Genomic DNA, 26643 nt, shown 5'->3' on the forward strand with positions numbered 1-26643 from the left:
GTCAATTATCTGTCTTTTATTTAAGGGTACACGGTAGGGTCTGTTCTTTATTGGGTGGTGATCTCCAGTTTCTATCTTCATTTTAACAGTATCAGTCACTCCAAGGTCACTGTCTTTCTTTGCAAATAAATCATTGTTTTTGCTCACAAGTCTTTTGATTGAGTGTTCAAATCTTCTAGGTACATCAATTTCTTCTTTTGTGTCTTGAGTAGTCTGTATTTCTGAGATTTCCTTCCGTTTTAATGCGGTAATTCGTCCTACTATGTAGCCTCTTGGAATTTTATAATTTTTGTTAGTTTGGTTAACGAAGATCATTGGAACTTTCTTATCCTTCCGAACTATACAAACGGCGTCTTTTAAATATAGTCCTGGGTCTTCCATAATGCAGTTATTGTCTATGCTGTTCACTTCAACCAAGTCATTTTTTTCCAGAGGAAAATTGTTATTTATTTTTCCATAGAATACAGTCACCGTGTTTGGTCTCATAATAAGTTTCTTAGGAGTTCTTACAATAGTTGAGATATGTAAATCTTCTTTAAGTTCCGCGTATACTTTGCCATCAATACGCATGAGTCCAAGATCAAAGTATAAACGAACATTGTTTTTCTTGAGCCAATCACGACCGAGAATCATGTTTCGGTTGAGTCCCTTTGTCACATAAAGTTTGTGGTCTAAAGTTAACCCTGAAATCTTAAAGGAAATATTTACATACCCTATCGCAATTAAAGAATTGCCATTTGCTGCTTGTAAAGAGGGGATGTCATTATTAAACAACTTGGGGCGGGGAAATAGATTATCATACATTTTCTTACTAATTAGAGATACGGCTGCACCTGTATCTACCAAAGCTCTAAATTTATTTTTACCTACTTTTAATAAACAGCTACTGGGGTTGTTAGTAAAATTAATTTCATATGTAGGTCTTTGTTTAAAGTTCTTTCTTCGGGCTTCAACGAAGGAAGAACGTCTTAGTTTTCCTGTTTTTGTTTGTCAAAATAAGAGCGTGATTTGAAATTTTGAGACGATCCCCTATTTACTTGGTCGCTAGATTTATATGTTCGGCCTTGACGATTTGATGGTCTGCCCCGATTTTGCTGCGCTCTTTGATACATATGCGAGCCCCAACAATCTGCACGCACATGACCTACTTTACCACAATTCCAACATTCCACAGGCGAACGGGGTTTCTGCTCTATATTATGGACGGGTTTGTTTTGACTGGGTCGTTTATTTATTTGAGGACTGGACCTGACTTGGGGTTTATTTTGAGTACAAAATCGAGCCCTATGACCCGTCTGTTTACATCTAAAACACCTACTATTACGCGCATGGTCAATTTCCATTGGTTCTACATGCCTTGTTTCTACTGAGGTAAGATTATCTGCTCTATCCTTTAATAAGGGAAGAGTAGTATCAAAATTTGAAAGAGTTCGTCTGTTGTCATTACTTTGTACAATTTCTGTCATATTTGACCCTCTTATCACTAGCCTCTGTCTCAGATTTTGTTCTCGCATTGCTATTTGAATTGCGGATTCTAAATCTTTAGGGTTTTCTCGCAAGATTTTCATTCTGAGATAGTCGAATGTCAATCCGTCACAAAAGATATCTACTAACTGTTGTTGTATCAAAGGATCTTTTAGTCTGTCATTACTGTAGGCGTCTTCCGCGATTTGCAATAGTCTCTCGGCGAACAACTGAACACTTTCATTTGAATTTTGTCGAGTCTTACGCATTACTGCTAACGCGTGTTGGGGATCTGTTATTTCTGCAAATCTTTTTTTAAGGGATTCCTTAAGATCGTTCCAAAATGGGATTTCTTCAGACGCATTTGTTTCATCTAAATACTTTTTAATATAATCCCCAACTGAACCCTTACTCGTTATGTATGCAAGCATGGGGATCTCATGACCTTGTTTCCCAGACATAACACTGTACTTTTCAACTTCCTTTATCCACTGTTTAAATTTTTGAGCATCTCCCTCAAAAGGAGTTATCACAGAAGATAGGGGCACTGAGAGTGCGGCTGTTATAGCTTTTACTTGACCAATAAAAAAATCTTTTTCATCATCCTGATCTGGGACTCGGTGTCGAGTTTCACGAGTTTCATACGGCCTAGCATCATGATATGTTTCAAAAGTATTTTGTTTAATCTGCTCTTTTTCTGGGGACTTTTGATCTGTTTCTTTCCCTTTATTTTCTTTGTTCTGACCCAACCCTGCGAATTGTTTTTCTAATTGCTCCATTTGATTTTTAAATTCTTTTTTATCAAACCCATCACCTGTCGCCATATTGGTTGCTTAGACAAAGTTGTTTACTTCGAGATAGCTATAAGAGACATATAGAAATGGTTCTTACCTTACTCTGTATTGAACTTCGCTCAGTCCTGGTCACTGGCACCAAGAAAGTTCATGTAAGCCTTCCGTCTTACGGATCCAATTGAGGGTCAGCTCAAACTTAGTGATGACAAGTCCAGTATTTCTTTCTCAAGCGGTTTTATTAAGCGTGATCATATAGTTACAATTACATCAGCTAATAGCAACCCAAATCAGGAGTCTGCACAATCTCATTTCATATGGGTATATATAAGGTTTTACTTATGATGGACAGTTTTGACTAGTTCGGCCCATATACGACGATCATGAGTGAACATTTAGTGTTCAAAATTAAAATTAATATTTTATTTCTAAATAAAGTAACAAAACCGTCAAAACTGCCAATCAAAGAGTCTGGATGCAGGATGTGGGTCTCCGAGTCCTGGGTCTCGGAGCCCCCCCACCTAGTATGAGGCATCACTTACTCACAATACGTTCATTCATACACGGCATAAAAGGTTACAAAGGTTAATATATAGAATACACAATACATGACTCAATATAGAATACTAGAGCATTCGTTGCAGACACAGAATCGCCAAATAGGTCACATGTTGTTAAACTCTCAATTTGGATATTATTCTGCCCGTATTATGACCTGGTTTCATAACATCATTTAGGAATACTACGCATTGCTACAAGAGTCACAGAGTTCATTCTGTCAATTATCATTAACACCATTCAGTGCGCAGCATCTAGGTACACATAAATATCATAGTGACCATTATGTAATACTAGCAATTCAAGGTCATAGCATGGCTATCTGTTTACATACTGAAGCACTACGGAGTACCCTAGAAACTTGTCTACCTAATTCATATCACATACCAAGGCATGAAATGCACTCTACCAATGCTGGCCAGATGTCTGACAGTTTCGAAGTCAAAACAGGAGTTCGTCAAGGATGTTTGCTGTCGCCATTTCTCTTCCTCCTTGTTATTGATTAGATTCTGAGAAGACTACCACATAGAACAGGAGGACTGGAATACAGAAGACACTCCTGACACAACTTTGCTAATGACCTGGCTCTCCTTTCACACAACCACAATCCGATGCAAGACAAGACAACTAGCCTGACAACTACATCAGCAGGAATTGGACTAAAGATCAACCTAAGGAAAACAGAATCGATGAAGATAAACACCACTGCCCAAATACCAGTTACAGTTGGTGGTAAGTCTTTCAAAGAGGGTGAGTCCTTCATCTACCTTGGGAATATGGTGGACAGACTGGGTAGCACAGACTCTGACATCAAGTCAAGAATCGGCAAGGCAAGAACTGCATTCCCCATGCTTAAAAACGTATGGGCCTTTAAAAACATCCGCATTACCACCAAGCTGCGGATTCTTAACTCCAACGTTAAGTCCATCCTACTAGATGGAGTGGAGACATGTAGAACAACAAAAACATCCCTGCAGAGGATACAGACCTTCGCTTAACACCTGTCTCAGGCGTATTTTCAACATTAAATGACCTGAGAGGATCTCAAATGAAGACTTGTGGAGGAAAGCAGGACAAGAACCAATGGAGATTCAAATAAGACGTCGGAAGTGGGGCTGGATAGGACACACCTTGAAGAAACCACCATCTAGCATTGCACGCCAAGCCCTTACCTGGAACCCACAGGACAAGAGGAAAAGGGGACGTCCAAGAAACTTCTGGAGGCGGGATGCAGAGGCAGAGCTACAGTCACTAGATATGATCTGGAAAAGTGCCACCAGAGCAGCCTAGAACTGTGTTCGTTTGAGGACTGTTGTTGGTGGCCTATGTTTCTCACGGAAGGACAGGCCTTAGTAACTAAGTAAGTAGTATAAATCACTTAACGTACATGTACTTTGACATGGCTCTGGTTTCTCTACAGAGTTGGTTTTAATAGTTTTCTGATTGTGTTTGTAGTTGGGGAACAGTATACCTACAAGCGTGTGCATCTTTTTCGCCACTCTAGGTGAGAAAACCTTGTCGCGTTAATTCGTTTTACGATATAATGTGCGTTTTCGTGGGTCGCACTAGTTTACACTAAATTTTTACATTTTTCAGTGTCTTTGTCTGTGATAACACTGCGAATCGATTTTGTATTGTAATAAAGTTCAATAAACTTAAATGACATCTTGTTGGGCGCAACCGGGATTTGCATAATTAAAAGAAATGAAAATTACATAAATATTTCTAATTCTAATATTTGATCGTACAATTGCTGAAAAGTTTATAAATATAATTAATAAGGAATCATTCTTTAAATATTATGAACTAATAATTTCGGTTAACCTGGTCAAACCTATCATAAAGCTCTTCAGGCTTTATTGGATTTGACCACGCCTCGACCAAAATTATCAACTCATAATACTCAAGAATGATTCCTTATTCATTAATTAACATACTAGTCGGTTCATATTTATTACTATAATATATGTATATCTGCATGAAAAAATTTCGCATTTGAACGTGTACGCCTACGGGTACGTGTGAAGCTACAAGTCTGCTTACACGTACACGTACCAATTTTCGGGGTATTTTAAATAAACTGTACGTGTAAGCGAACATTTAAAGTAATTAGAATTAACATTTTCAACATATTCAGTTTATTCTCACCGAGCTTGAAATAATACTTTGCATTTGATAAAACCAAAAGCACAGTCGTCTCATAATTTATCGTCTGCTTTACAAAAAACATCGTTTGATATACACAAAGTCGATATCTTTATTTTAAAAATGATACAAGTTTTCACCTCCCTCTTGTACAACTTGTAGAATTACGCGGTATGCAGAAATTATGACGTAATACTCATAAAATTAAATCATATCATATCATAAAATATATCATATAAGGTCGGAACCCCTCCCCCAGCTACTGCGCTATTACACCCCAGGATGTGCCAACAATGGGGAGGGGAGAAGTCTGGATAGCTCACCCAATCCTAAACAGTTTGGGGTGGAGGTATTACTTACTTTTTTGAGTAGTTAAAGGGTCAGTGTACATAGAGAACATAGAGAATAACGATTTTTATTTACTATGACTTTATAACTTATTGTAAGGTTTCGTTAAAGTTAACGATTCAGAGAGCTCTAGAATTTTGATTTAACGATCGTCTATCAGCTATGTATATGTAGTTGTTTCACATACTTATTTGTTGCTGAACTCAGTATTACATGTATATGGTGTTTGCTATATTACTCATGTTGTCTGAACGGCAAGGCTAAATATTATTGATTACTTCATTTTATTCTACAAATGTTCATTGAATTTCGATGTGAGGTGTTGAAATACATAATTTATAAACATAGACACAAAAACAAGTATATTCTATTGTTAAAGAAAAAGTTCATACATCACATAATGTCTAACAACAAGCATTAAACGCCGTTCTCATAAAATATCATCACCATCCGCTAGCTCCACCGTCATAATAGAAAAAAAATGCACACCATATAACAAGTGTACGGACAAGTTCACGTAGACATGCATGTAGACACATGTAAAACACAAACAATTTAAAGTCTAACTTTCTCATGTAATTTGTTTCCATTTCCTGGCAAAAACAACGTTTTTATATTTGATCAAGTTAACCACCAAATCCACTCTTTCTTGATATCATGTTTTTTTTCACGAATGAAGGACTTCCAACAGAATCATGAATCAAACACCAAAGAAAAATGTTGTCAAGTAAAAATACATGATTGAAAAACCTTGGAAACATCGATATGGAACCAATTCCATCTTTCTTTTTCCATTTATGTTGTTTCAAAAGCTTCTACATTGGATAATACTTAGTTGCTTTTCCATGTGTAGTCAAGTCGTACTATGGTTGACAAGCATGTCCAAAACTTCCACAAGAAAGTGTGCGTCACAGTGTCAAAGTTTCTCGTCACATTTTTCGGAAATTGATTCGTTATTGTTTATGCAGGGAGAATGCTCCTCAGTTAATTCTGTGTCGACAGTCCGGATTTCGATATCATTGTCACAGTTTGGTTCGTTTTTAAAAATAGCTAATAACTCTGAATCGAGTTCGTTTTTTGTACTACTGATGACGTCACTGTGAGGTGACGCGTTTCCATTTGAAGTCGAAGGATTTTTCACAGAATTGCGCGTGCGTGACATAAATGTTCGTGTTGTTCTAACACTTCCGGTCCAATCCGTTGTATGTCGATGCCAAACCTTTTTAAATTCTGCTTGTACCTGAAATGTGAACGTACATGAATATTCATTCTGCAAAAATAGCTGTAGTTTTTATCTAATCTTAATATGTTTTCACCATTAACATTGTATAATCAATTTAAAACTTACCTCAGCGTTCAGGAAACAAAACAACATGGCGAGGATGAACCCCTATTGACAAAAATAAACTCTAAATTAAATGATCATTGATTACAAAAACACATGTTTCATATACATTTTTTTACAAAAGTCACACTACTTCAAATTTTCAAAAACACATGTTTCATATACATTTTTTTTTTTACAAAAGTCACACTACTCCCCCCTCTCCCCTAAAAAAAATAAAAATACCTGAAACGAGTTAAAGAACAATTCGATCCACCATAGAATGAAGTACGCCATGGAGGTCTCGTCTATATAGTTGAAGCTTGTCATCACGTAGTTCACATTGAAGATAATGTTATATACGCCGAACAGCGGAATCAGGATGAGGATAGATTTAGCCAAGCGTCTGCAAAACCAAGGACAAGAGAAGGGTGGTACACTGGTTTCTGATTTAACTGTATAGCTATAGAGTAGCAATGATATAAAATAGAACATGTTTTTGACATTTTTCAAGAATCACCACCCAGATTTAATGTGGGGAAAACATATGTTTTTGGTCACGATGTATATATATTAACAGCAAAACTTATGTTGCAAAGAGTGACAAAGAATTTGGTTCTGAACATTTCATATATTTCTGAAGAATGATTAAATAAAAATCTTAAAGATTCTTACATTTATATACTGTATATCTATTTTCTAAGGAAATCCAGTAAAGGAATGACAAAATCATCCTTTCATCAATAGGTCATACATATTCTGAATCACTTTTGACACTAACTGTAAAAGACAGGGCCGTTGGAGACAAACTGATATATATGAAAGCAGAACCATCACCATGACATGACCTTTACATATTAGACACAACAGGTCTTGCTTTACAAATAACATAACCCAAACACAATGATAATAAGTACCATCAGTCCATCACCAAACGCTGACAATACATCAAAACAAAACCAGTTACTAGTATTTGATACTGACACAAGTAAGTTTAAATTTTCATATGCAAATGGCTATATATATATATATACGTATTTTTTCTTTCACCTGAATGCATTACTTGGGAGGTTTTGGAGACGTAAATACATGTAATAGATCATCGGTTTCTTTTAACTTTAAAGGGGCATGGTCACAATTTTGGTCTAATTCTATTTTTCTGATTTTATTATTACTATGCATTAGGAATGCATTTCTAATGATCAACGAAATTTGAGAGTCATTTGTAGAGTTATAAGCAAGATACAGGACTCACAATTCACTGTCAAATAAACAAGACTCGTGCCCTGTTTTTGTTTACATAGGTTAAATAGACCAGTAAGAAATCTTTTTTTAAGCTAATTTGTCTATATTGCTATTTATTTTAAGCATGAATACACAGTTCCTAACGTTTAACACATTCACTTTAGGTGTAAAACTAGAAATTTCGCCTCATCATTCAAAATGTAATCAAAAGCTTTGTTTACATAGCAAAGAATTATAAGTAACTCGCTTATAACTCAATGAATGACACTCAAATTTTGGTTGCCTATTAAAAATGCTTTACTGAATCATTATGATTTAAAAAATCGTAAAAATAATTTCCGACCAAAATCGTGACCATGCCCCTTTAAATAACATGGCATTTTCCTCCTTAAAAGGAAGAGCTCTGTATAAATAAATAGCAAGATATTTAAATTCCAAAGCTAAAATATATGACTATTTTATTCATTTAATAAGAGTTTATAATTAAAGTCACCTAATAAAATCAAGGAAAAAACTGATGGTCAAATGTGCTGACCCTCCAGTCTCTGTAAGGTCGTTTTGGCTAATGTTAATCTAAATTACATGTATCAGTCTAGTAAAAAACTGAAATTTAAAATTTTAGATTATGTTTTTTTTTTAAATATACTAATTACCATATGAAAATTAAGGTGATAAATGAAAAATTCAGCGTAAAAAATTCTTCTATAATTGCTAATGACTACAATACTTGTATGTGTAATGCTTATAATGTTATCAATTGCACATATTAGTGTCTGAACGTACGAGAACAATTTCTACACAGAGAGAAAGCGACACTTAAAGCTCAACTACCTCTTTACCTGATCATGTGACCGTCAATATGACTAAAATATGAAAAAGATAAAACATGCTTAAGAAAAATAACATAAAAGAAATCAAAATGATACGCCTGTAAAATAAAAATATTGAAAAATATTCAATAGATTTTTTTTTATTTCTGATTATGGAACTCAAAGCGATTTATCTTTAAACAATGTGATATCCAATTTAACCTTATTTAAGCAACAATTGCTACAATGATTATGAAAATGATAATATGAATATTTACATAATTTCAGCTCCCATTAGGTAAGTTGATTTATAAGAAAGAGCAATTACCTTCATGAAGAGATTCAACTAACTAAACATGTTTTAAAGCCAAACACGCATATAAAAATATACATTTCTTCAAATCGTTGACTATTTTTTGAGGCGATTATTAATCAAGGATTAAATTTACAGAATGAATTAGAATTAATAATATCGGCAAAACATTCAAATATGAAAAACATCTTTAAACTAAACTCTTTCTTAGCTCCATTTACAGGTACATAACATAGCTACTGGTCAATGACATTATATTTTACAGTATAATTTCCATTACTATCCACTATTATAAATAACTTTAAGATAAATATAAACCAAATTGATTTGAAAAAAAAAACTTTCTTTGTTGTTTCATGCGAGAATAACAATTGTGGGGATGAGCACTGAAGTGAAAAAAAAACACTACATCATACCGGTTCATTTAATTAATTATGCAACGAATTCAGTTGAAATATTACATCAATTGCATGCAGTTGAATAATTCAAGTAAAACTGGAAAAGGCCGGAAACACACTCCTGTATGGAAAGTTATACGTTAAACTGAGTAAAATGTGGAAACTCTTACTTACCTATACCGGAAACTGTTTGTCTGGTGCCCGGCTGATGCATGAAGTTTGGTAAATAAAACTCGAACGATGTTGATGAAAATGATAAACTGAATCTACAGAACAATAAAGGACTTTGTTATATTTTTATGCCCAAATAGAATGGTATGATGAATAAACAATCAAAAACAAAAAATTGAACATTTATTTCGCTTGATTAACAGACTGTGTAAAATGACAGGTTAATATTTCTGTTGAATACAATATCAAAACAAGGTTTTAATATAGTTGTTTCAATGATATATTTGGGCATCAGTTTTCGTAAATTAAATGAAAGTCACTGTTTTAAGGAGACGTAATACGTAAATACATTACCAATACTGTAATTTTGAATGAATCATAGACATTTTACCAGTAATAAGATTGTAAATGAATCATAGACACTAAAATCTTACCAGTAATAAGATTGTAAATGAATCATAGACACTAAAAACTCACCAGTAATAAGATTGTAAATGGATCATAGACACTAAAATCTCACCAGTTATAAGAATGTAAATGAATCATAGACACTAAAAACTCACCAGTAATAAGATTGTAAATGGATCATAGACACTAAAATCTCACCAGTTATAAGAATGTAAATGAATCATATACACTAAAAACTCACCAGTAATAAGATTGTAAATGGATCAAAGACACTAAAATCTTACCAATACTGTAATTGTAATTGGACCATAGACACTTAAATCTGATCAGTTCTGTGATTGTAAATTGACCATAGACACTAAAATCTTACTGGTACTGTCATTGTTTATGGACCATAGATACTAAAATCTCACCAGTTCTGTGATTGTAAATGGGCCATAGACACTAAAATCTTACTAGTACTGTGATTGGTAATGGACCATAAACACTAAAATCTCACCAGTAATAGAATTGTAAATGAATCATAGACACTAAATCTTACCAATACTGTAATTGTAAATGGACCATAGACAATAAAATCTCACCAGTAATAAGATTGTTAATGAATCATAGACACTAAAATCTCACCAGTAATAAAATTGTAAATGGATCATAGACACTAAAATCTTACCAATACTGTAATTGTAATTGGACCATAGACACTTAAATCTGATCAGTTCTGTGATTGTAAATTAACCATAGACACTAAAATCTTACCGGTACTGTCATTGTTTATGGACCATAGATACTAAAATCTCACCAGTTCTGTGATTGTAAATGGGCCATAGATACTAAAATCTTACTAGTGCTGTGATTGGTAATGGACCATAAACACTAAAATCTCACCAGTGATAAGATTGTAAATGAATCATAGACAGAAAAATCTTACCAATACTGTAATTGTAAATGGACCAAAGACACTAAAATCTTACCAGTGCTGTGATTGCAGATGGACCATAAATGATGAACATGAGTAGATTGTTTTTGCTGATATTCCAACAACTGTAAAACAAAAAAAAGCTATAGGTTGAAACGGTACATTATCTTTCGAACTTTTTTGAAGTATATGTTACAACTAGTCTTCTTGTGTACTGCTGAACATTTTTCTGTTAGGTGTGGAGCCCCTGGTCATTAATAGGTTGTTTTAGTCAACAAAATATGCAGATTATTGCATCATATTATTTTAATCCATTAAATAAAGTCCCAGCTCACAAAAAGACTTCCCACGATTTGACCCCCATATCATTTGAAGGGTTAATCAGTTTAAGTAGTACAACGTTCCCATAAACTTTAATCCAATTACTGTGGAATCATTATAATTCGTGGTGGCTCAATTTTTGTGGTATTCGTGGGTAGCCCTTGCCCACGAATTTATATCCTCAACGAAAAAAATTTAGAAAGAGTATTCCTTTTTACTAAAAGGGAAAACTGACGCACCCACGAAATTAAATCCCCATGAATAAGTAAAAAACCAACAATGCACAAAAATTAGCCCCCATGAATTTAAATGATTCCACAGTATATTAAAACCATTAGTACTTCAACGGAAGGACAAACATGATAAAAGACATGGGGGAAAAAAGAAAATTAAAATTGTTTGACACCATGTTTTATAACTATATGTTTTTTTTACTCACAGTTCATTATACTTTAAAATCCGAACAAGCACCCATGGCAAAATGAAAGTCAGTGGAAATACTAGGGAAAAAATTAAAGATATTTCTGTAATTATATAAATATATATTTTCCATTAGTCTTGCCACCCTTATGATAATTCTCCTTGATGATACAAACATTTCTTGAATTTTTTTTCGCAAACAAACAATTACAACTTTATTGCATTCTTTTTTGCCTTTGATATGGATTTGGAATAACTATCAGACAGAATACGAGCAAATTGTCATTAGTCATGTAGAGTAAACTTTTTAAAAGTTTTAGACTAATGTTTACCCTAATTACCAACAAGCCCCCTTATTTATATTATTTATAACTAAGAAAGGTTTATTGTTTATTGAAAGCAATCGAAATTAACACAAAAACTAAATAAATATAGATATAACCATGATAATCATACTCACACCATCCCAGAAGCATGAACCACTTGGTCCGGCTCCTCTCCATGAAAACGGAAACGGAAATGAGTATCTGTAGATAGAGGGCTTCCACAAAGATCCACATATAGCTGGCGGCCAGGGTGTAGTTATACAGGGTGAAGAACATACGACACTCCCAGTGCTGAAAAAACAAAGGAAACACAGTCACTTAAGTTTAAAATTATGTGTAGAATACAGTTAGGAACAATCGTTTTTTTTTTATAATTTGGAAAATCTGGTTCAAAGTAACATCAAGATAACATTTGTGATCTTAAAAACTAGTTCAAAAGGAAAGGACTATCATCACAAATGTAAGGGTATTTAAGGACTGAATTGTACTTACAATGACGTCGTCTCTAAATCTAATGACGCCATTTTCATTTATCACGTCACTGGGGAAACCCACGAACTTCACTAGAAGTTTGTCTCTGATGATAGTCATGGTTGCTCGCAGGATGAAAGACACAAAGAGGTTGATGTGGATGAAGTTGCGCGCACAGTGGAGCTTTCTAAAACAGATTAATGTAGATTGAGGGATATACTTAATAAAAACCAAGTTCTTCGTGGTTATTAAGTATCACGTTTTCATGGGCCATAAAAATTCGCTAAAAGGAACGAAAAACTACTATTGTGGTGCTCTTTTTCACTTTGAATAACTAGGTCAATGACCTAATTATTATGCTATTGATCCCTGAATGTTTACTGAAAAATTTGTCAAAATTGTCCAACCTTTCCAAGATTTTCTTTATTTTGTAAATATTTGAAATAAAAAACAATTTGTTGGTGGAAAATGATAAAATAGGAATATCTTTGAGAAGAAGATTTTTAAAGACATGGCCCCTATTTTCCTGTTTTTTTCTTTTAAAAACCTTCGGTTCAGGTGATAATACACAACCAAAAAAAATGAAACAGTAAAAAGTATGTATTTCTCATAGTTTTAAGAAAATTAAAAGATGAAATTTTGATAAATTTTCTTCATACATCTTTTTGATACATTGTATAAGTATTTCATAATAACGTAATTTGAATAGTTAAAATTGTGATAACCGTGGCTAGGACTTACTTGAAATAGACCATGATAATTACGGCTATGACTAATGACCCGAGAGACAACCCATACCCGATGTTGTACATTAGCTGAACAGAGTCTGCATATCTCTGGAAATCAAAACAAAAAGAAATGATTGATAAAGCACACCGAATAATATTTTAGATTTATTGTGTTAAGACGCTTTAATAATTTAACTTTTTGTTGCAATATTATGATGAAGATGATCATTGTATCCCTAAATTTAAACAGACCTTGCTATTAAATTTTTTTTAACATTTACCTCAATCAAAGGCGGAACTGAGGAATGTTTATTGACACCTGTTACTGATAAATAACACTGGGTGAAGTTGGTCCAGGAACTATGATTCGGATGAACAAACCACGTGCCGTCCTCCATACACTGACGGGAGGCGTTCTCTAGAGGAAACAGGTAGTATGTATTGAACCATGTCAATCAATCAATCAATCGATCGATTAAGGAAGGAACAAATATTTAATTAACAGATCAAATTAAAAATCAAATGAGGAATATGGATATTCACTTTGTAAAAACTCAATCAAACCATAGAAAATATCAAATGTAAAAAAAAAAAGGCAATTCAATGAAAAATAAAATCGGAAACGTTTCACACTGATCTAACCACTCTAAGCAGGAGTGACCGGAAGTGGACTTACGGGAGGTGTCAATATTCCTGATGTGGCTTGGACAGGGTAGGATGGCTAGCTGACCCGCGGGGGTGGGAGGCCAACACATGACGTTGTCCCAAACCCTCACACACTGGGATTCTGTATAGGAAAAAAATCGAGTCTTAATTTTTGCTACGATTAAGTAAAAGATAGAGCGTTTACAATCATTTGTTGAAACTTAATTTTAATAGTATTAATTACAACTGATGTATATTTTGTTCTTCGCAAAATCACAAATAATACTTTTGTGCATCTTAACCCTTACTGCATATAGAGTCACAGTATGATGTTCTTCCTTGACAAAATGTACCACGGGAGTAAACTTTTTAATCCTCTCGTTTAACAATCCCATGTTTTTTATAACTCGAAACTCGGTAAATGTGTTTCTCGTTGAAAAGAAGAACTTTCTAAGAAATTTATAGTTTTTAATTACTTTAAAAGTTTTAAAAGTATTACAGAAGATCGGCCAAAGTACTCTCATTACTTTGATTTATCTTATGCAGAAATCCTAGTGCGCAATATGTTTGACAACATGCCATTTAGCGTTCATAGTTTTAAGTTAAAAATAGAGGAATTCTATTCATCACATATTTGATCAGTATACCCGTTTCATATTATCGTTAGAAACGTTACAAACTTACACTGGAATCTAATTACATGTCGGTTCGGCGCATTGAAATAATATAGTTTCAGCGACCATGTATTAGGTAAACATTTTCGTTGATTTCGTTGTTGAGTTGATTATTTATGCATTGAATTGATGGGTTCGTAGGACAATAGACATGAATGCACATCCTACAAACTCTGATTTTTACTAAATTCACAAATAGTAATGTCCCTAAATATTAAAGAAACTACAGTACGATGCCATTAGCCTACTATAAAACTGGTATATATGTACGTGTTCAGTTTAACAAACACCGCGTGGGTATTAAATACGCGGATGCGTGATTTAACAAGTTTTTATATTTTTTTACCATACGCCGCGCAGGGGTATATTACACGTTATCAAGCCTACCGCGTAACTTGTGTAAATTTCCGCAACGCATAAATGTCAACTTTTATTACGGTATGTAATAGAATATACGGATAACGGAGAAGGGAGGGGGCTATTTTTGTACTTTTTACAAGATACGCTACTTCAGTGACCTTCACTGACTCCACTTACACAAGGACTAATGGATGTAATGTTCACCATTAACCTTTGACCCCGATGGTTAACCCCAACTTAATGCAAAGCGTTAGCAGCAATGCTGAGACGGAGATGAAATGGCGTATATATTCTCTGATCAATTTGTCAGCAGTTATATGTCTTAAGTTAAGAGAAGTTAGCTTTAGTGGGTGCTTATCGTCTACGAAACATACTCAATGACTGAGAAATATAGAAATGTGATTAAGAAACAAACGGCGCATATGACAAGAGTATTTATATTCTGTTGCCAGAAATTAGCAAGATAATAGTCTAGATGAAAGAAATTTTTCTACACATCTTTTTGGTGATGAGTTTCAGCAATACAATGCAGTACGTACATGTATCTATCACATAACTTTCGGTTTAACGTTGCAGTGTATGACTCAATTTTAAAAATTCTTATCATTTTTACACTATTGTTTTGAGTCGTAACTACCTTCAGTCTCAAAACGTCAACAAACTAAATAATGATGTGCTCTCTCTCTCTCTCTCTCTCTCTCTCTCTCTCTCTCTCTCTCTCTCTCTCTCAGTACACTCACCGTTAGACGTTGACATGTTCCTCTCTTCGGCAATAAGCCCCTCACACAACAACCTCTCCTGAATTAAGGTTATCTGTTGGTCCCTACTGTTTTTAGTCAAATCGGGGCCAAACTCCTGGAAATAGTCAACAGCATTGGAACGACTTCTCATCGTTATATTTAATCAGTCCAACCACAAGCTACACTTGTAAAAGGCAAGAAACAGTACTCGCTATGTTTTCAAACTTTAAAAAGCTATTGTGGAAAATTCATAAATGTTTTGGCAAGTCCGGCTAAATGGTACACTTATAAGCACAAAATATATGGTCATGTAGCACAAAACGTTTTACAAAACACGATTTGTAAGCAGTGAGTGCCAACCGTCGAGATGCTATTATGGATAAACCGGTAGGTAAATCATTAAACAGATAACACATTATATGGAACTACAGTACTAGCATTTGTTATACTATGGTCGCGTGATTTTCGATTCTTGGGAACCATTCAATAATCACCGTATATAATTAGTACGTCCGAGGATGCAATGAAGTTCCCAGAAAGTCAAAAGGCGTGAACATTCTCCGTATCTTCGAAGCATTATAAATGGGAGAAGTATTATGTGTACCAATATAGAGTTCTATGCTCAAACAAAATTGAGTTGCTGCTATGAACAAGCGTATGTATTTTACGATGTATAATATGTTATGAGAGAGAGAGAGAGAGAGAGAGAGAGAGAGAGAGAGAGAGAGAGAGAGAGAGAGAGAGAGAGAGAGAGAGAATTTTATTTATCAAGTATATTGTCACATCATGTGTGTTCTTTTTTTATTCATACCATCATATGTGTTACAAACATAAAATATAAACCGAGAGATACTTATCTCGTGTCAAAAAAAGCGACTATTCCGAGTAGCGAGTTATTCTCAGTGAATAAGTAAACGTACACAGCAGCATACTTTAACACGATTGGATGTTTCCACTTGAGAGCAGGTGCGATATTTGTACTTTTTGCGTCTCTAAACATGTCAGTCTTTCACAAAAACATCAACAGTTATAATGAAATTCTCGTTAGAAATCCTCATTTATTTAAACGGATCCATTCTTTAAAAATATGAAACTGCAACAACATTCTTGCATTTTTTACACACAACTCGGTGGGTGAAATGTAGTATAAGACGGGGATTTTTTCATGATAGAACTTATACATTTAACGAATCTTTTAATATTCACACTTGATTCTATTTTCAGATTTCTGATTATAATTTTTTAAAAGGCTGGATGGTTTGTTTTGATCATTTTAGATTAAATAAATCTCCTTTTGAAGGAGAACTCGGTATAAATATAAAGGTACGATCCCGATTTTAAAGCCAAAAGATAAAATTTTCTTTACTACATTAATTATTATTTTAAGGTTGAAAATATAATTTTTAACATGTTAAGATAAATCTGGTGGTTATTGTTACATGTAATTTGTTTACCATCTAGCCACCTTATTAAACAGTTAATAATTGACCACTACGACCAATATGTATGATCAACAACATATATACATGTATCGGTATATGGAATTCGGGCCCTGACTTAGAGTTACATGTCCTATGAGTCTAAAATGATGGAAACCTATTGAACAAATATAACCTTGTCAGCTTTGATTTAACCTTGAATTACATAGGCGTCGTAACCGGGTTAGACATAAGTGTAACCATAACCCCCCCCCCCCCTCCCAACTTTCAATTTGATTCCGAAGCCACTGAATTAATAATCCGGATCTTTGAGCTGAATCTACAAGTAGTCTCGGAGTCTGAAATACAGGTTACTAAAGTATTGGAACATGTGCCCTGGAAGTTATAATTGAAGCAGTAGTTTAATGGCGTATACATTACATACATTGCCATAGCATAAACTTAACAGTAATTACGTCGGATGGTAAAGTTATCCTTCTTATTGAAGCATTCGTCTCACTCCTGGTCGACATTTATATTTGTACTTTGATGTGGCTCTGGGTTTACTGTAGTGTTAGGTTTTATCTATTTCTGATTGTGCCTGCATATACTGCGGGGGGGGGGGGGGGGGGGGGTGTTGTATGGAACCGTATATTACAAATCTTTTTCACCACTCTACAGCAAAGTTCGTCGCGGTAATTCGTTTTACAACATAATGTGCGTTTTTGTGGGGTCGCACTAATTAACACCAATTAACACATTAACACATCTGTTGGTTCTGCGAAACACTGGGGTTTCATACCAAGACAAGAATTCAGAAGGTTTCGGATTTTGATAATCACACCAAAGCACACTTGTTGCTGTCATGTGTTTCTTTAAACCATTTTTGACAATTTTCCCCTCAGTAACTTATATTTTTCAGAACAGGACCCCTTTATATTGTGATTTACTTTCTTTTGGACTAACACATTGAAATAGCAATAATGTTGTGCATTTTGTTTTTCAGAACCTTGTTCAAGTCTGAAAATGTATCACTACGATGAAGCGCCATCTTATAAATAGCAAGTTTGAAACCTGCTTGGGCTGGTTCAGTTTTTTCCTCTCAAGAATGAAAAATGTATAATTTGAATACTTCAAAATTTAATTTTTTTTAAATATGAGGTTCTTTCATCCACATAAATATCTAACAATCGCAACTTCTCGGGCCTTTCCGGCAGGCTCGGAAAAAACATCTCAATGTGTCACATACCACCTAAAAGTTACTTTCATTTTTAATAAGTCAAGTACAGGATCGGAATCTCAATATTCACATTGTCATGTTCATGTTGCATTGTGTTTGAGCTTCATGCATCACACCAGGGCCAAATGAAGGACGTGAATTGGTTGAACATTTTCATTTATTCACTATTTAGGAGAAACATGATTATACCATGCATTTTATGGCAGTTATCGCATAGCAGTGTGAAAATTGTTTCATATCAATGAAATCGCGCATTTAAGATATATCCTGTATGACTGCTCGTGTTTTATAAGTAAAAGGCCATCAAACGATTTTATTTAGTTAAAACGATAGTGGAAAAACTGTTTCATATATCAATGATATAAAATAATTTTTATAACTATCGTTCCAATAATTTGTGTTGATAAAGGAGCATTCTGCTCTCATTAAGTTAAATTCAAATTTAAAAACAAATTAACAATATATGTAACCTAAAGTAAAGCATTTTTTTTTATCCTCCAGAGTGCTAGTGGTCTCAAAACTTCTGAGCTTTTTTCATTCAATTTACAAAGTGACAAATGACCCATTTCAACTACTTTGCTAGTATTTTTAACTTGAAGCTTTTTTTCAAAAATTATTGTGAGAATTGGCAATCAACTATCCGTCACCAAGGAAAAAAATGATGCAACAGGCCGATGATGTCATTGTCAAATTGAATTCTATTTAATGCACATGCCTTTCACAGTGATGGCAGCGAGATTGTACTGATATAGACCAACAGTCGCGTATAGGCGGAAATTATTTCGTTATTGACAATTAGCATAGTGTTCTGTCGTTTATGTGCAATTTAAGATAGGTCAATCAAGTTCCAATTTTTTTCTTTTCTGAAATAACAATTATATAATAATTACTCTATTTTCATGTGTTTTCCAGTTGTGTTCTCTCTCTCTCTCTCTCTCTCTCTCTCTCTCTCTCTCTCTCTCTCTCTCTCTCTCTCTCTCTCTCTCTCTTTCGTCGGTGGAGCAGTAACTGTACGTAAGAATCACGAGAAATTCTAGTATGAATTTGAATATATGTACTACACGCCCTTATACATGTATCTCGAGCTTTTGCAAGAGTGTATGCTAATAATAATTTCATTACTGGACGTCCATAGATGTATATGCCTAGCGCCACCGGGTGTAAGCGATTGTTTTATATCCTAATCAGACAAAAACTCCCAATGTTTCATTCATGCGTAAATCAATTATAAAACTGAAACAATGTGGGATAAAATCTCCAACCCCTCGCATTGTCCACGGCATGGTACAGGTGTCTACGCCTCTATGTCTACCTTTGTTTCCCCGAAATCAGATTGTACAGTAGAGCCATCAATATGTAATGCCAGGTGCAGCGGACAGTCGTATAAATCAAGTACGCCAATGATACAAAGCCCGGAAGTAATCAATCATTATACAGATCGGGACAATATGTACTGCCTTCCGCAAATTCAGTGTCACAGCAAAATCTAAACACACAAATATTCTTAGATGCAGTTTTTTTCTAAAAACAATACAATTTTATTATATCCATTTCTTGACCTCGAATATTTGAAGAAAAAAAATAAGGCACATAAATTGTTTCCTGTTTTTACGACAGCCATTTCGTAGAAAATTGATTCGTTCATAAAGGATAGCCCCACTAGGACATGTGAATCCAGATTTCTGATTAAAAAAACCTCTTGGAGTTCTCAAAAGACAAAATCAATCAGTGCTTACATTGAGGGAAAGAATGATGTTGTTAAAATTTCACATCAGCTTAAGGTGCATCGCCTCACGTTGCCGCCGGTTCGGCCCGTGTAATGAGAAAGTGATCCCAACTCATTTATAGCGCATTCCATTTCAACGACGAATTAAGTGAACATAATATGAGAGAGAGAGAGAGAGAGAGAGAGAGAGAGAGAGAGAGAGAGAGAGAGAGAGAGAGAGAGAGTTATAAATGTAAACTTTAAAGATTTTTTTAATTTTTCTTTGACTCAATGGTATGTTATCAAACTATAAGGAATAATTCATATTTTACCTATTTTATGTTTGTGTAAGATTTCTTTGAAGATGTTAGAATTTATTTCTCGCAAACTCCAACACTTCTTTCATTTCTTGTATAAAATAACTGTATATATACTCATTGATAAAGAGAAACGACAAATCAATATACGGAGAAGCGACACAAAGAGGGCATAAACTCTTCATGGGCCACAGGGAAATGTTGTCCGGACAGTATAGGAACTATGGACACTTGGAGAATACTCTGTAGTGAACATAGGAAGTGGGTTCTAGAATACATCCAAATTGGAATGCCTATAAAATCATGAATGTAATATTGAAGCCCGATTACAGCCCTACCAAAACACTCCAATGGATGGAACATATTAAATAAAAGTTTACCAAATCATAAAACTAATATATTATGTGATTCTTTTGTATTTTAATTTTTAATAATTATATGAATTTCATATCAACAATTTTTCTTGGTGTAAGTCAATTTGAAATTGAACTCGACAAATTGACAATCAATATTTCAAATAGGCGAAGGTAAATAAAAAGTGGAACTTTGCCTTTTCTAAAGTAGTCACTCCTCAAATTTCGCTATCAATTTTGACATTTTCTTTTTTGCTGCTGTAATATCAATGCAGGCCTTTTATGTAGAAAATAGGACGCTATTCTCCTTTGGTAACTACTCTCGCCCTATACACAATAGAGAATTGACTAAACAATAATACACAACACAAAAACTACAAACCATGCAGGTAAAGAATATAACGTACCGATTATTGTTGTTTGGATCCTAGTAAATAAACTTATAAAATAATAATATTGATGATTTCTACATATATAAAAAAAAAGATTACTGTCACTATGTATGATTTGATGTCATAATTTCCTAGGGGAGTAAACTCCTCCACCACCTGTGTTTTTGGGTCCCATGTGTAATGGGTGCACTTTCAAGACTGTTTGGAAAGGCCAGACCGTTTTGTCAGATGACGTGTTAAAATCGTTCTCTATGTTGATGACGTTTCAGTGTTGATTAAAAGGGATGAATGGTCGTAAACATTTTTAGACCACTTTGATTTCCTCGAAAAGAAGAGTTCTTAATGAGGATATTTAGTAAAAATACAAATGTATATGGATTTTTTCTTTACAAAATGATAGTTGATAGCCTAAAAATACAAAAAAAAAAAAAAAACAAAAAAAATAAAAATTTAATGTGAATCAGATGGTTAATTACAGCCTCCTTAAAGATATGCATATATTTTTTTTAGGATATGCCGGTTAATGAGGCAACTGAAACGCAACAGTAAAATAGCGACTTGAGTAAACTGATAGTGATCTAATTATACAATCAACGCCCTTCATTAAGTGTGTACCGGTTCCAGGGTAGAGCTAATCAAAGACAGGTTAACACCGAATTCTGGTCGTTTTTGTCATGCGTCGTGCACGTGGCGGTTTGAATTTCTGTTCCCCAAGTGACATTCTGTCTCCCACGGAAATCAAATGACTTGAACAATTGAATCCCAATTGCTACATATCATTCCAACTGATCTAAGATGCAGGAAAAACTTGCCTTGTTGCCGGTCATCTTTCAAAAGGAGTGACATCGATATTAAAACAGACGTGTTTATTATTTTTGCATTGGGTTATTTTTCACACACGCATTTACAGGTTATATTTATTTGATGCATTTAGTATAGACATTTGTAGGAGGATTTGTTTAGCATGTACTATATGATCTCTATAAAGTAGCTGCTAACGTTCAAAGTTTGTTTCATCAATAGGGGAAACTAATATTGGTGCTCTTGCAAAACACAAAGAAAGTGAAGTTCGAAATGCACTTATATGTACCAATCAGTTATAATCAACGCCAAGATGCCGTTTCCACCTCTTTTTGCTTAGTAATTCGATATTTACAAATACCTTCGTTTTTAGACTAAATTCATTCACTAGAATTTAGAAAGTCTCTTCTATCGTCTCAAGTTGCAATACAAGTAAAACCTGTACTTGGATGATAAGTTGAAACATCTTGAATTATCGTGCGGGGTATTCCGAGAAACTTTCAAACAGAAAATAGATGTAAGATTGTTCCGGTAAAAATCTCTATAAGAAATGTTTTCTGTATTGTGAATTTCGCCGGTTAAAAAAGATGACATGTCAATAATACAATTTGAGATTGAATTGTACTTGTTTGACAGATATGTTTCATTCATTAAAATTGTCACAAAAAATTGACGGAAATTTTGGAACTGACTAGATACATACACCCCCCCCCCCCAATCCCCGAATCCTTCTTCTATAAAGAGGTGCCACCCTCTCGCCGTCCCAACAATTACCCTCCCCCTTCCAATGATCACCGTTAATTCATACATCGATCTCTAACCGCCGGTTGAAAGCCTAACATTGTTTGTTGAACAAACTGTTTATTTCTTAAGGTAGATGTCAACATATGCTTTGCATTATCATATTTTTGTATTTGCCATATAAAATAAGCTGATCCTCTTGTACGAACCGTTCCATTAATCATCGTCTTAAATACAACTATTTTGTGCAATCATTTACGATGTCTACTGAAATATTTCCCAGAAGGTCTTATTGAATTAAATCCGTCGCGTTTTTGTCACACTTGAAGAGTTCGTCTGACGTTGATGAAGATGGTTCTGATCACCAACACGCTTTTATCAGTTTTGCATGCACAGTTATACATCGACCAAAACTCTATACTGATATAATATGAAAAATATGATAATGCAGTCAATAACTTTACGCATCTTTGTCAACTTCAGTTTTTTACAGCCAAAGCTCATTATAGAAGAAAAATTTACTCAACATACATGCAAATGCTTTTTGCCCAAGAACTTTTCAATATTTCTCTTCAAAAATCATTTGATATTTTGGGAGGGGGAATTTTTGCATGAAACTAAGCCATGATTTTCAAATATTGAACCTTGAGATTAAGTTGATTTTTAGCTGATTTTTTAGGTTCGATTCAGACTGGGAGACTGGGTGATTTTGTCCATCTGAGTCCCGAATCCAAATCCGGACAAAGGTTCTCTCCACGAATTTGCAACGTATAATTATAAGCAAATATCAACGCGCAGAGCATACTCTCTCTCTCTCTCTCTCTCTCTCTCTCTCTCTCTCTCTCTCTCTCTCTCTCTCTCTCTCGTGCACTTTGCATTGTCTTGTCTTTCTCTTATTCTTTTACATGCATATCAGTACATGTGGATAGGGAGTTAAATGACAATATTTGAAAAAGAAAAAAATAATGAACAAGATTATTTATTTCTTCAAGACAACAATAACCACTTCATCCCCACCTTGTGAAAAAATTAACGAGAAAAAGAAAACAAAATTACTTACGGTACACAATCCGATGTCCAGCAAAACAAGGGAGATAATTAACAGCCCTGTTGTTCTCCAACCCACTTTGGTCCATCCTTCCATTGCTACAGAGAGACGTTCACCAAATTACCTCATAATCAAAATAGTTGTTACTTTTTCAATCTTATGTATGTATCTCCTTGTATAATATATCACTGCCAGTTTTCCCCTACAGAGGGCGCTAAAGCTATCTCTACTTTATGAAGACGAGTGATTTTTAAAAAAAAAACGAATTCCACCACTCCCTTCCAATCAGAGAATGAATCAAATATCTCTCTGCTGTCACATGATATTCCCAGAATGTCTGCTGGAGACAGCGCGATGCACCGTTATTCCGGGAAATTCCGAGTCACTCGTATTGGTTTCCAATTCACATCAGATTTCGCAGGTAGTTGAGACGCTTAACATAATTGAATGGCGTATCACTTGTTTTGCTTGAGTCCCAAAATCTGTCAAAAAATTAAAAACATTGATTACAGAATATATAGTGCAGAACACATTATTGTTGTTTACATCTTACATATTATGCAGACTTAAAAGTTATGGAAAATAACAGTAAAATTGTTTTCTGTGTGCATATACTGATGTTAACATTTAAACCACGTGTAGCGTTGTATATATAATTTTTTTAAAGGAATTCTTTGACCTCAGAGTCTAAAAGTGTTGAAGTAAGTTACAAATAAGCATAATGCAGGTTTGACGGAAAAGTCATCAGACATCATGTATTGATTTTTAAAAACAAGAGGGTCGTATTGTTATTTCATTTTTTTTCATTGATACCTTTTTAAACATCAATTTCAAATCATCCCGATTAAACTTGAGTTTGACAGTAAACTCATTGGTTCTAAAATATTTAACTGATTGATCGATTGCAGGCAAAAAACTATTAACTTTGTCAGACACTCCAATAAAGAATAAGTATGCAGAAGTTTACAATTTAGCTTTTCAGACTTGTTACTGGGATATGATTGGCTCTCAGTTTGATATTTCACATTTTTGTATAATGCCCCTGTAACGTAGCAATCCTTTCCATTACATGATCTATACTCTTGATATTCATAGAAGAAATGAATGTTTATACAGAAAAAAAGATAAAACGTAAAACTTAATAATCTAGCAAACATAAAAGAAAGAATGTTGCGTTATAGTTATGTGTTAGAATTCTGTTTGTTTTTATTTTAAATTTAATTCACAGAAAACTGACACATCCTTCAGTAAAAAGATTCATTTTATCTTAGAGAATAACATTTAAATTTTTAAAACAAAACTACTTTTATACTTTGTTATATTGATTTTATATAAGAGAGACAACTCTGCATTAACATGTCAAGGTCATAGATGCGCAATTCTTATATATTCTCGTGTACTAGTATACCGTTATTTTACAAACAAAAATCATACCCTGATGAAAATTCTTTTTAATTCATTAAATCTAGGTCTGCAACAATTTGAACTTGAAGAATTTATTATTGAACAATTACAATTGACACATGATCGTCTTGTTGATCAGACCTCAATGATATTTTTCAAAACTACAAGCTTAATATATAGAAATGTTTGGTTGTCTATTATGTAGGTGATAATTCCAATTGGAGTCCATGTGCACGTCGGTACAATCCACACGTTGGCGTAATTCTTCTTCATCACGATAACATCTACTTCCGGAATGAACACTGTAAAATCAGTACACGACACGGGCCGAGTCTCGGTTTGTCACAGACTAAAGCCGAGCTTAACATAACACAGGAGACTGGTAGATCCCTCGCACGGGACCAGAGTGCTATTTGTCGTGTTGTACAAAAATAACTGAAGTCTTATGTTATCAATGATTTATTGTCTTCGCACAGACATAACGTTTATAAATAGATGCATTGTTTGTTACAGTGGGACTTAAAACAAGCATTGTTGTAACACCTTTTAATTCTATCTTCCGGAGATTAACTTTTTGCGCATGTGCGAAGACAATAAATCATTGATACTGAGAGTCCGTATGCCGATCGTAGAACCCTTCTTATGAGAAAAGCGCGCAATGTTGTAGAAATTTTATTAACGTTATAAATTTTCTGTCCAGATAAAATATTATGACGTGCGAAAAATTGCTTCCATCCAATTGAATATTTTGAAATCAATGCACATGCGACTCAGGATAACAAGCCTGATATAATTAATGAAAAATCAATGCTTCAAATGAATTAAAAACGAGATATGAGAGAGAGAGAGAGAGAGAGAGAGAGAGAGAGAGAGAGAGAGAGAGAGAGAGAGAGAGAGAGAGAATTTCATAGCTTGTTGATGAATGGAGAAACTTGCCCAGGGTTACTACCGAATGTGTCTGTTAATAACCTATTACTATTGACAAGGCAGTTATCTGTTTAACATCATCCTAATTTGATGAAGATGTATGGTCGATCTGCGTAATAAACCAGTTAGCAGACTGTTGTTTAAAACATTGTGAAACTGAAATCTCTCTCTCTCTCTCTCTCTCTCTCTCTCTCTCTCTCTCTCTCTCTCTCTCTCTCCTGTTTTTTACAAGGGAAAAATATCATTTTCTACAAACACTTATTCAGACAGGTATTTTTCCTGTAAGACTTTAAAATTTCTTAACGGATTTTAAAAATACTATGGGAGTTTTGTTCAAAACTTATCGGAATTTAAATTTCTATGAGAACTTTCTTATGGTACAAAATACCAAATATCCTTTAGAACAATAGTGTTTTTCACTGGAAGAATTGTTTTCCTGTAGAAATTTTTTAAAGGTAAATATCTCACCGGACAGGTGAGATAATCAAAAATCTTCATCATATTTTGTCAGGTAGAGGTGGCACAGCACAAATTAGAACAATAGTTTTGTAGAATATCGGTTTCTAGAGATAGTTTTTTTTACCATTCATTGTATTTCAAAAGAGCCTTGCGACATTAAAGTTAGAAAATGGTGTTTAAATATACTTTTCGACCGTTTTGCAAAACGTTTGTCATTTTCGAACATTCACAAATGCAACATTTGACCGAAAAACCTAGCCATG

The 26643-nt window shown here is 34.2% G+C and overlaps 1 protein-coding gene across 2 annotated transcripts in view; it reads right to left on the reverse strand.

The window, feature by feature from the left end:
* Window positions 1–5052: 5052 nt before the first annotated feature.
* LOC128162651 (secretin receptor-like) overlaps window positions 5053–26643 on the reverse strand; it is a 31698-nt gene continuing 10107 nt past the window's right edge. Inside the window, exons 2-15 of one of the 2 annotated variants that reach the window (XM_052825896.1) lie at window positions 23603–24072; window positions 15576–15690; window positions 13833–13943; window positions 13438–13574; window positions 13170–13264; window positions 12450–12615; window positions 12092–12248; window positions 11651–11711; window positions 10946–11015; window positions 9570–9661; window positions 8715–8738; window positions 6877–7036; window positions 6655–6696; window positions 5053–6546 (exon numbers count right to left, since the gene is read on the reverse strand). In XM_052825896.1, coding sequence (XP_052681856.1) covers window positions 6223–6546; window positions 6655–6696; window positions 6877–7036; window positions 8715–8738; window positions 9570–9661; window positions 10946–11015; window positions 11651–11711; window positions 12092–12248; window positions 12450–12615; window positions 13170–13264; window positions 13438–13574; window positions 13833–13943; window positions 15576–15690; window positions 23603–23686 — 1638 coding nt within the window. In that variant the 5' untranslated portion in view covers window positions 23687–24072 and the 3' untranslated portion in view covers window positions 5053–6222. The remainder of the gene's footprint in view (window positions 6547–6654; window positions 6697–6876; window positions 7037–8714; window positions 8739–9569; window positions 9662–10945; window positions 11016–11650; window positions 11712–12091; window positions 12249–12449; window positions 12616–13169; window positions 13265–13437; window positions 13575–13832; window positions 13944–15575; window positions 15691–23602; window positions 24073–26643) is intronic. The other variant, XM_052825897.1, reaches the window with a different exon arrangement.

Source organism: Crassostrea angulata, chromosome 9 (genome assembly GCF_025612915.1).
Source record: "Crassostrea angulata isolate pt1a10 chromosome 9, ASM2561291v2, whole genome shotgun sequence".
In the NCBI taxonomy this organism is placed as follows: Eukaryota; Metazoa; Mollusca; class Bivalvia; order Ostreida; family Ostreidae; genus Magallana; species Magallana angulata.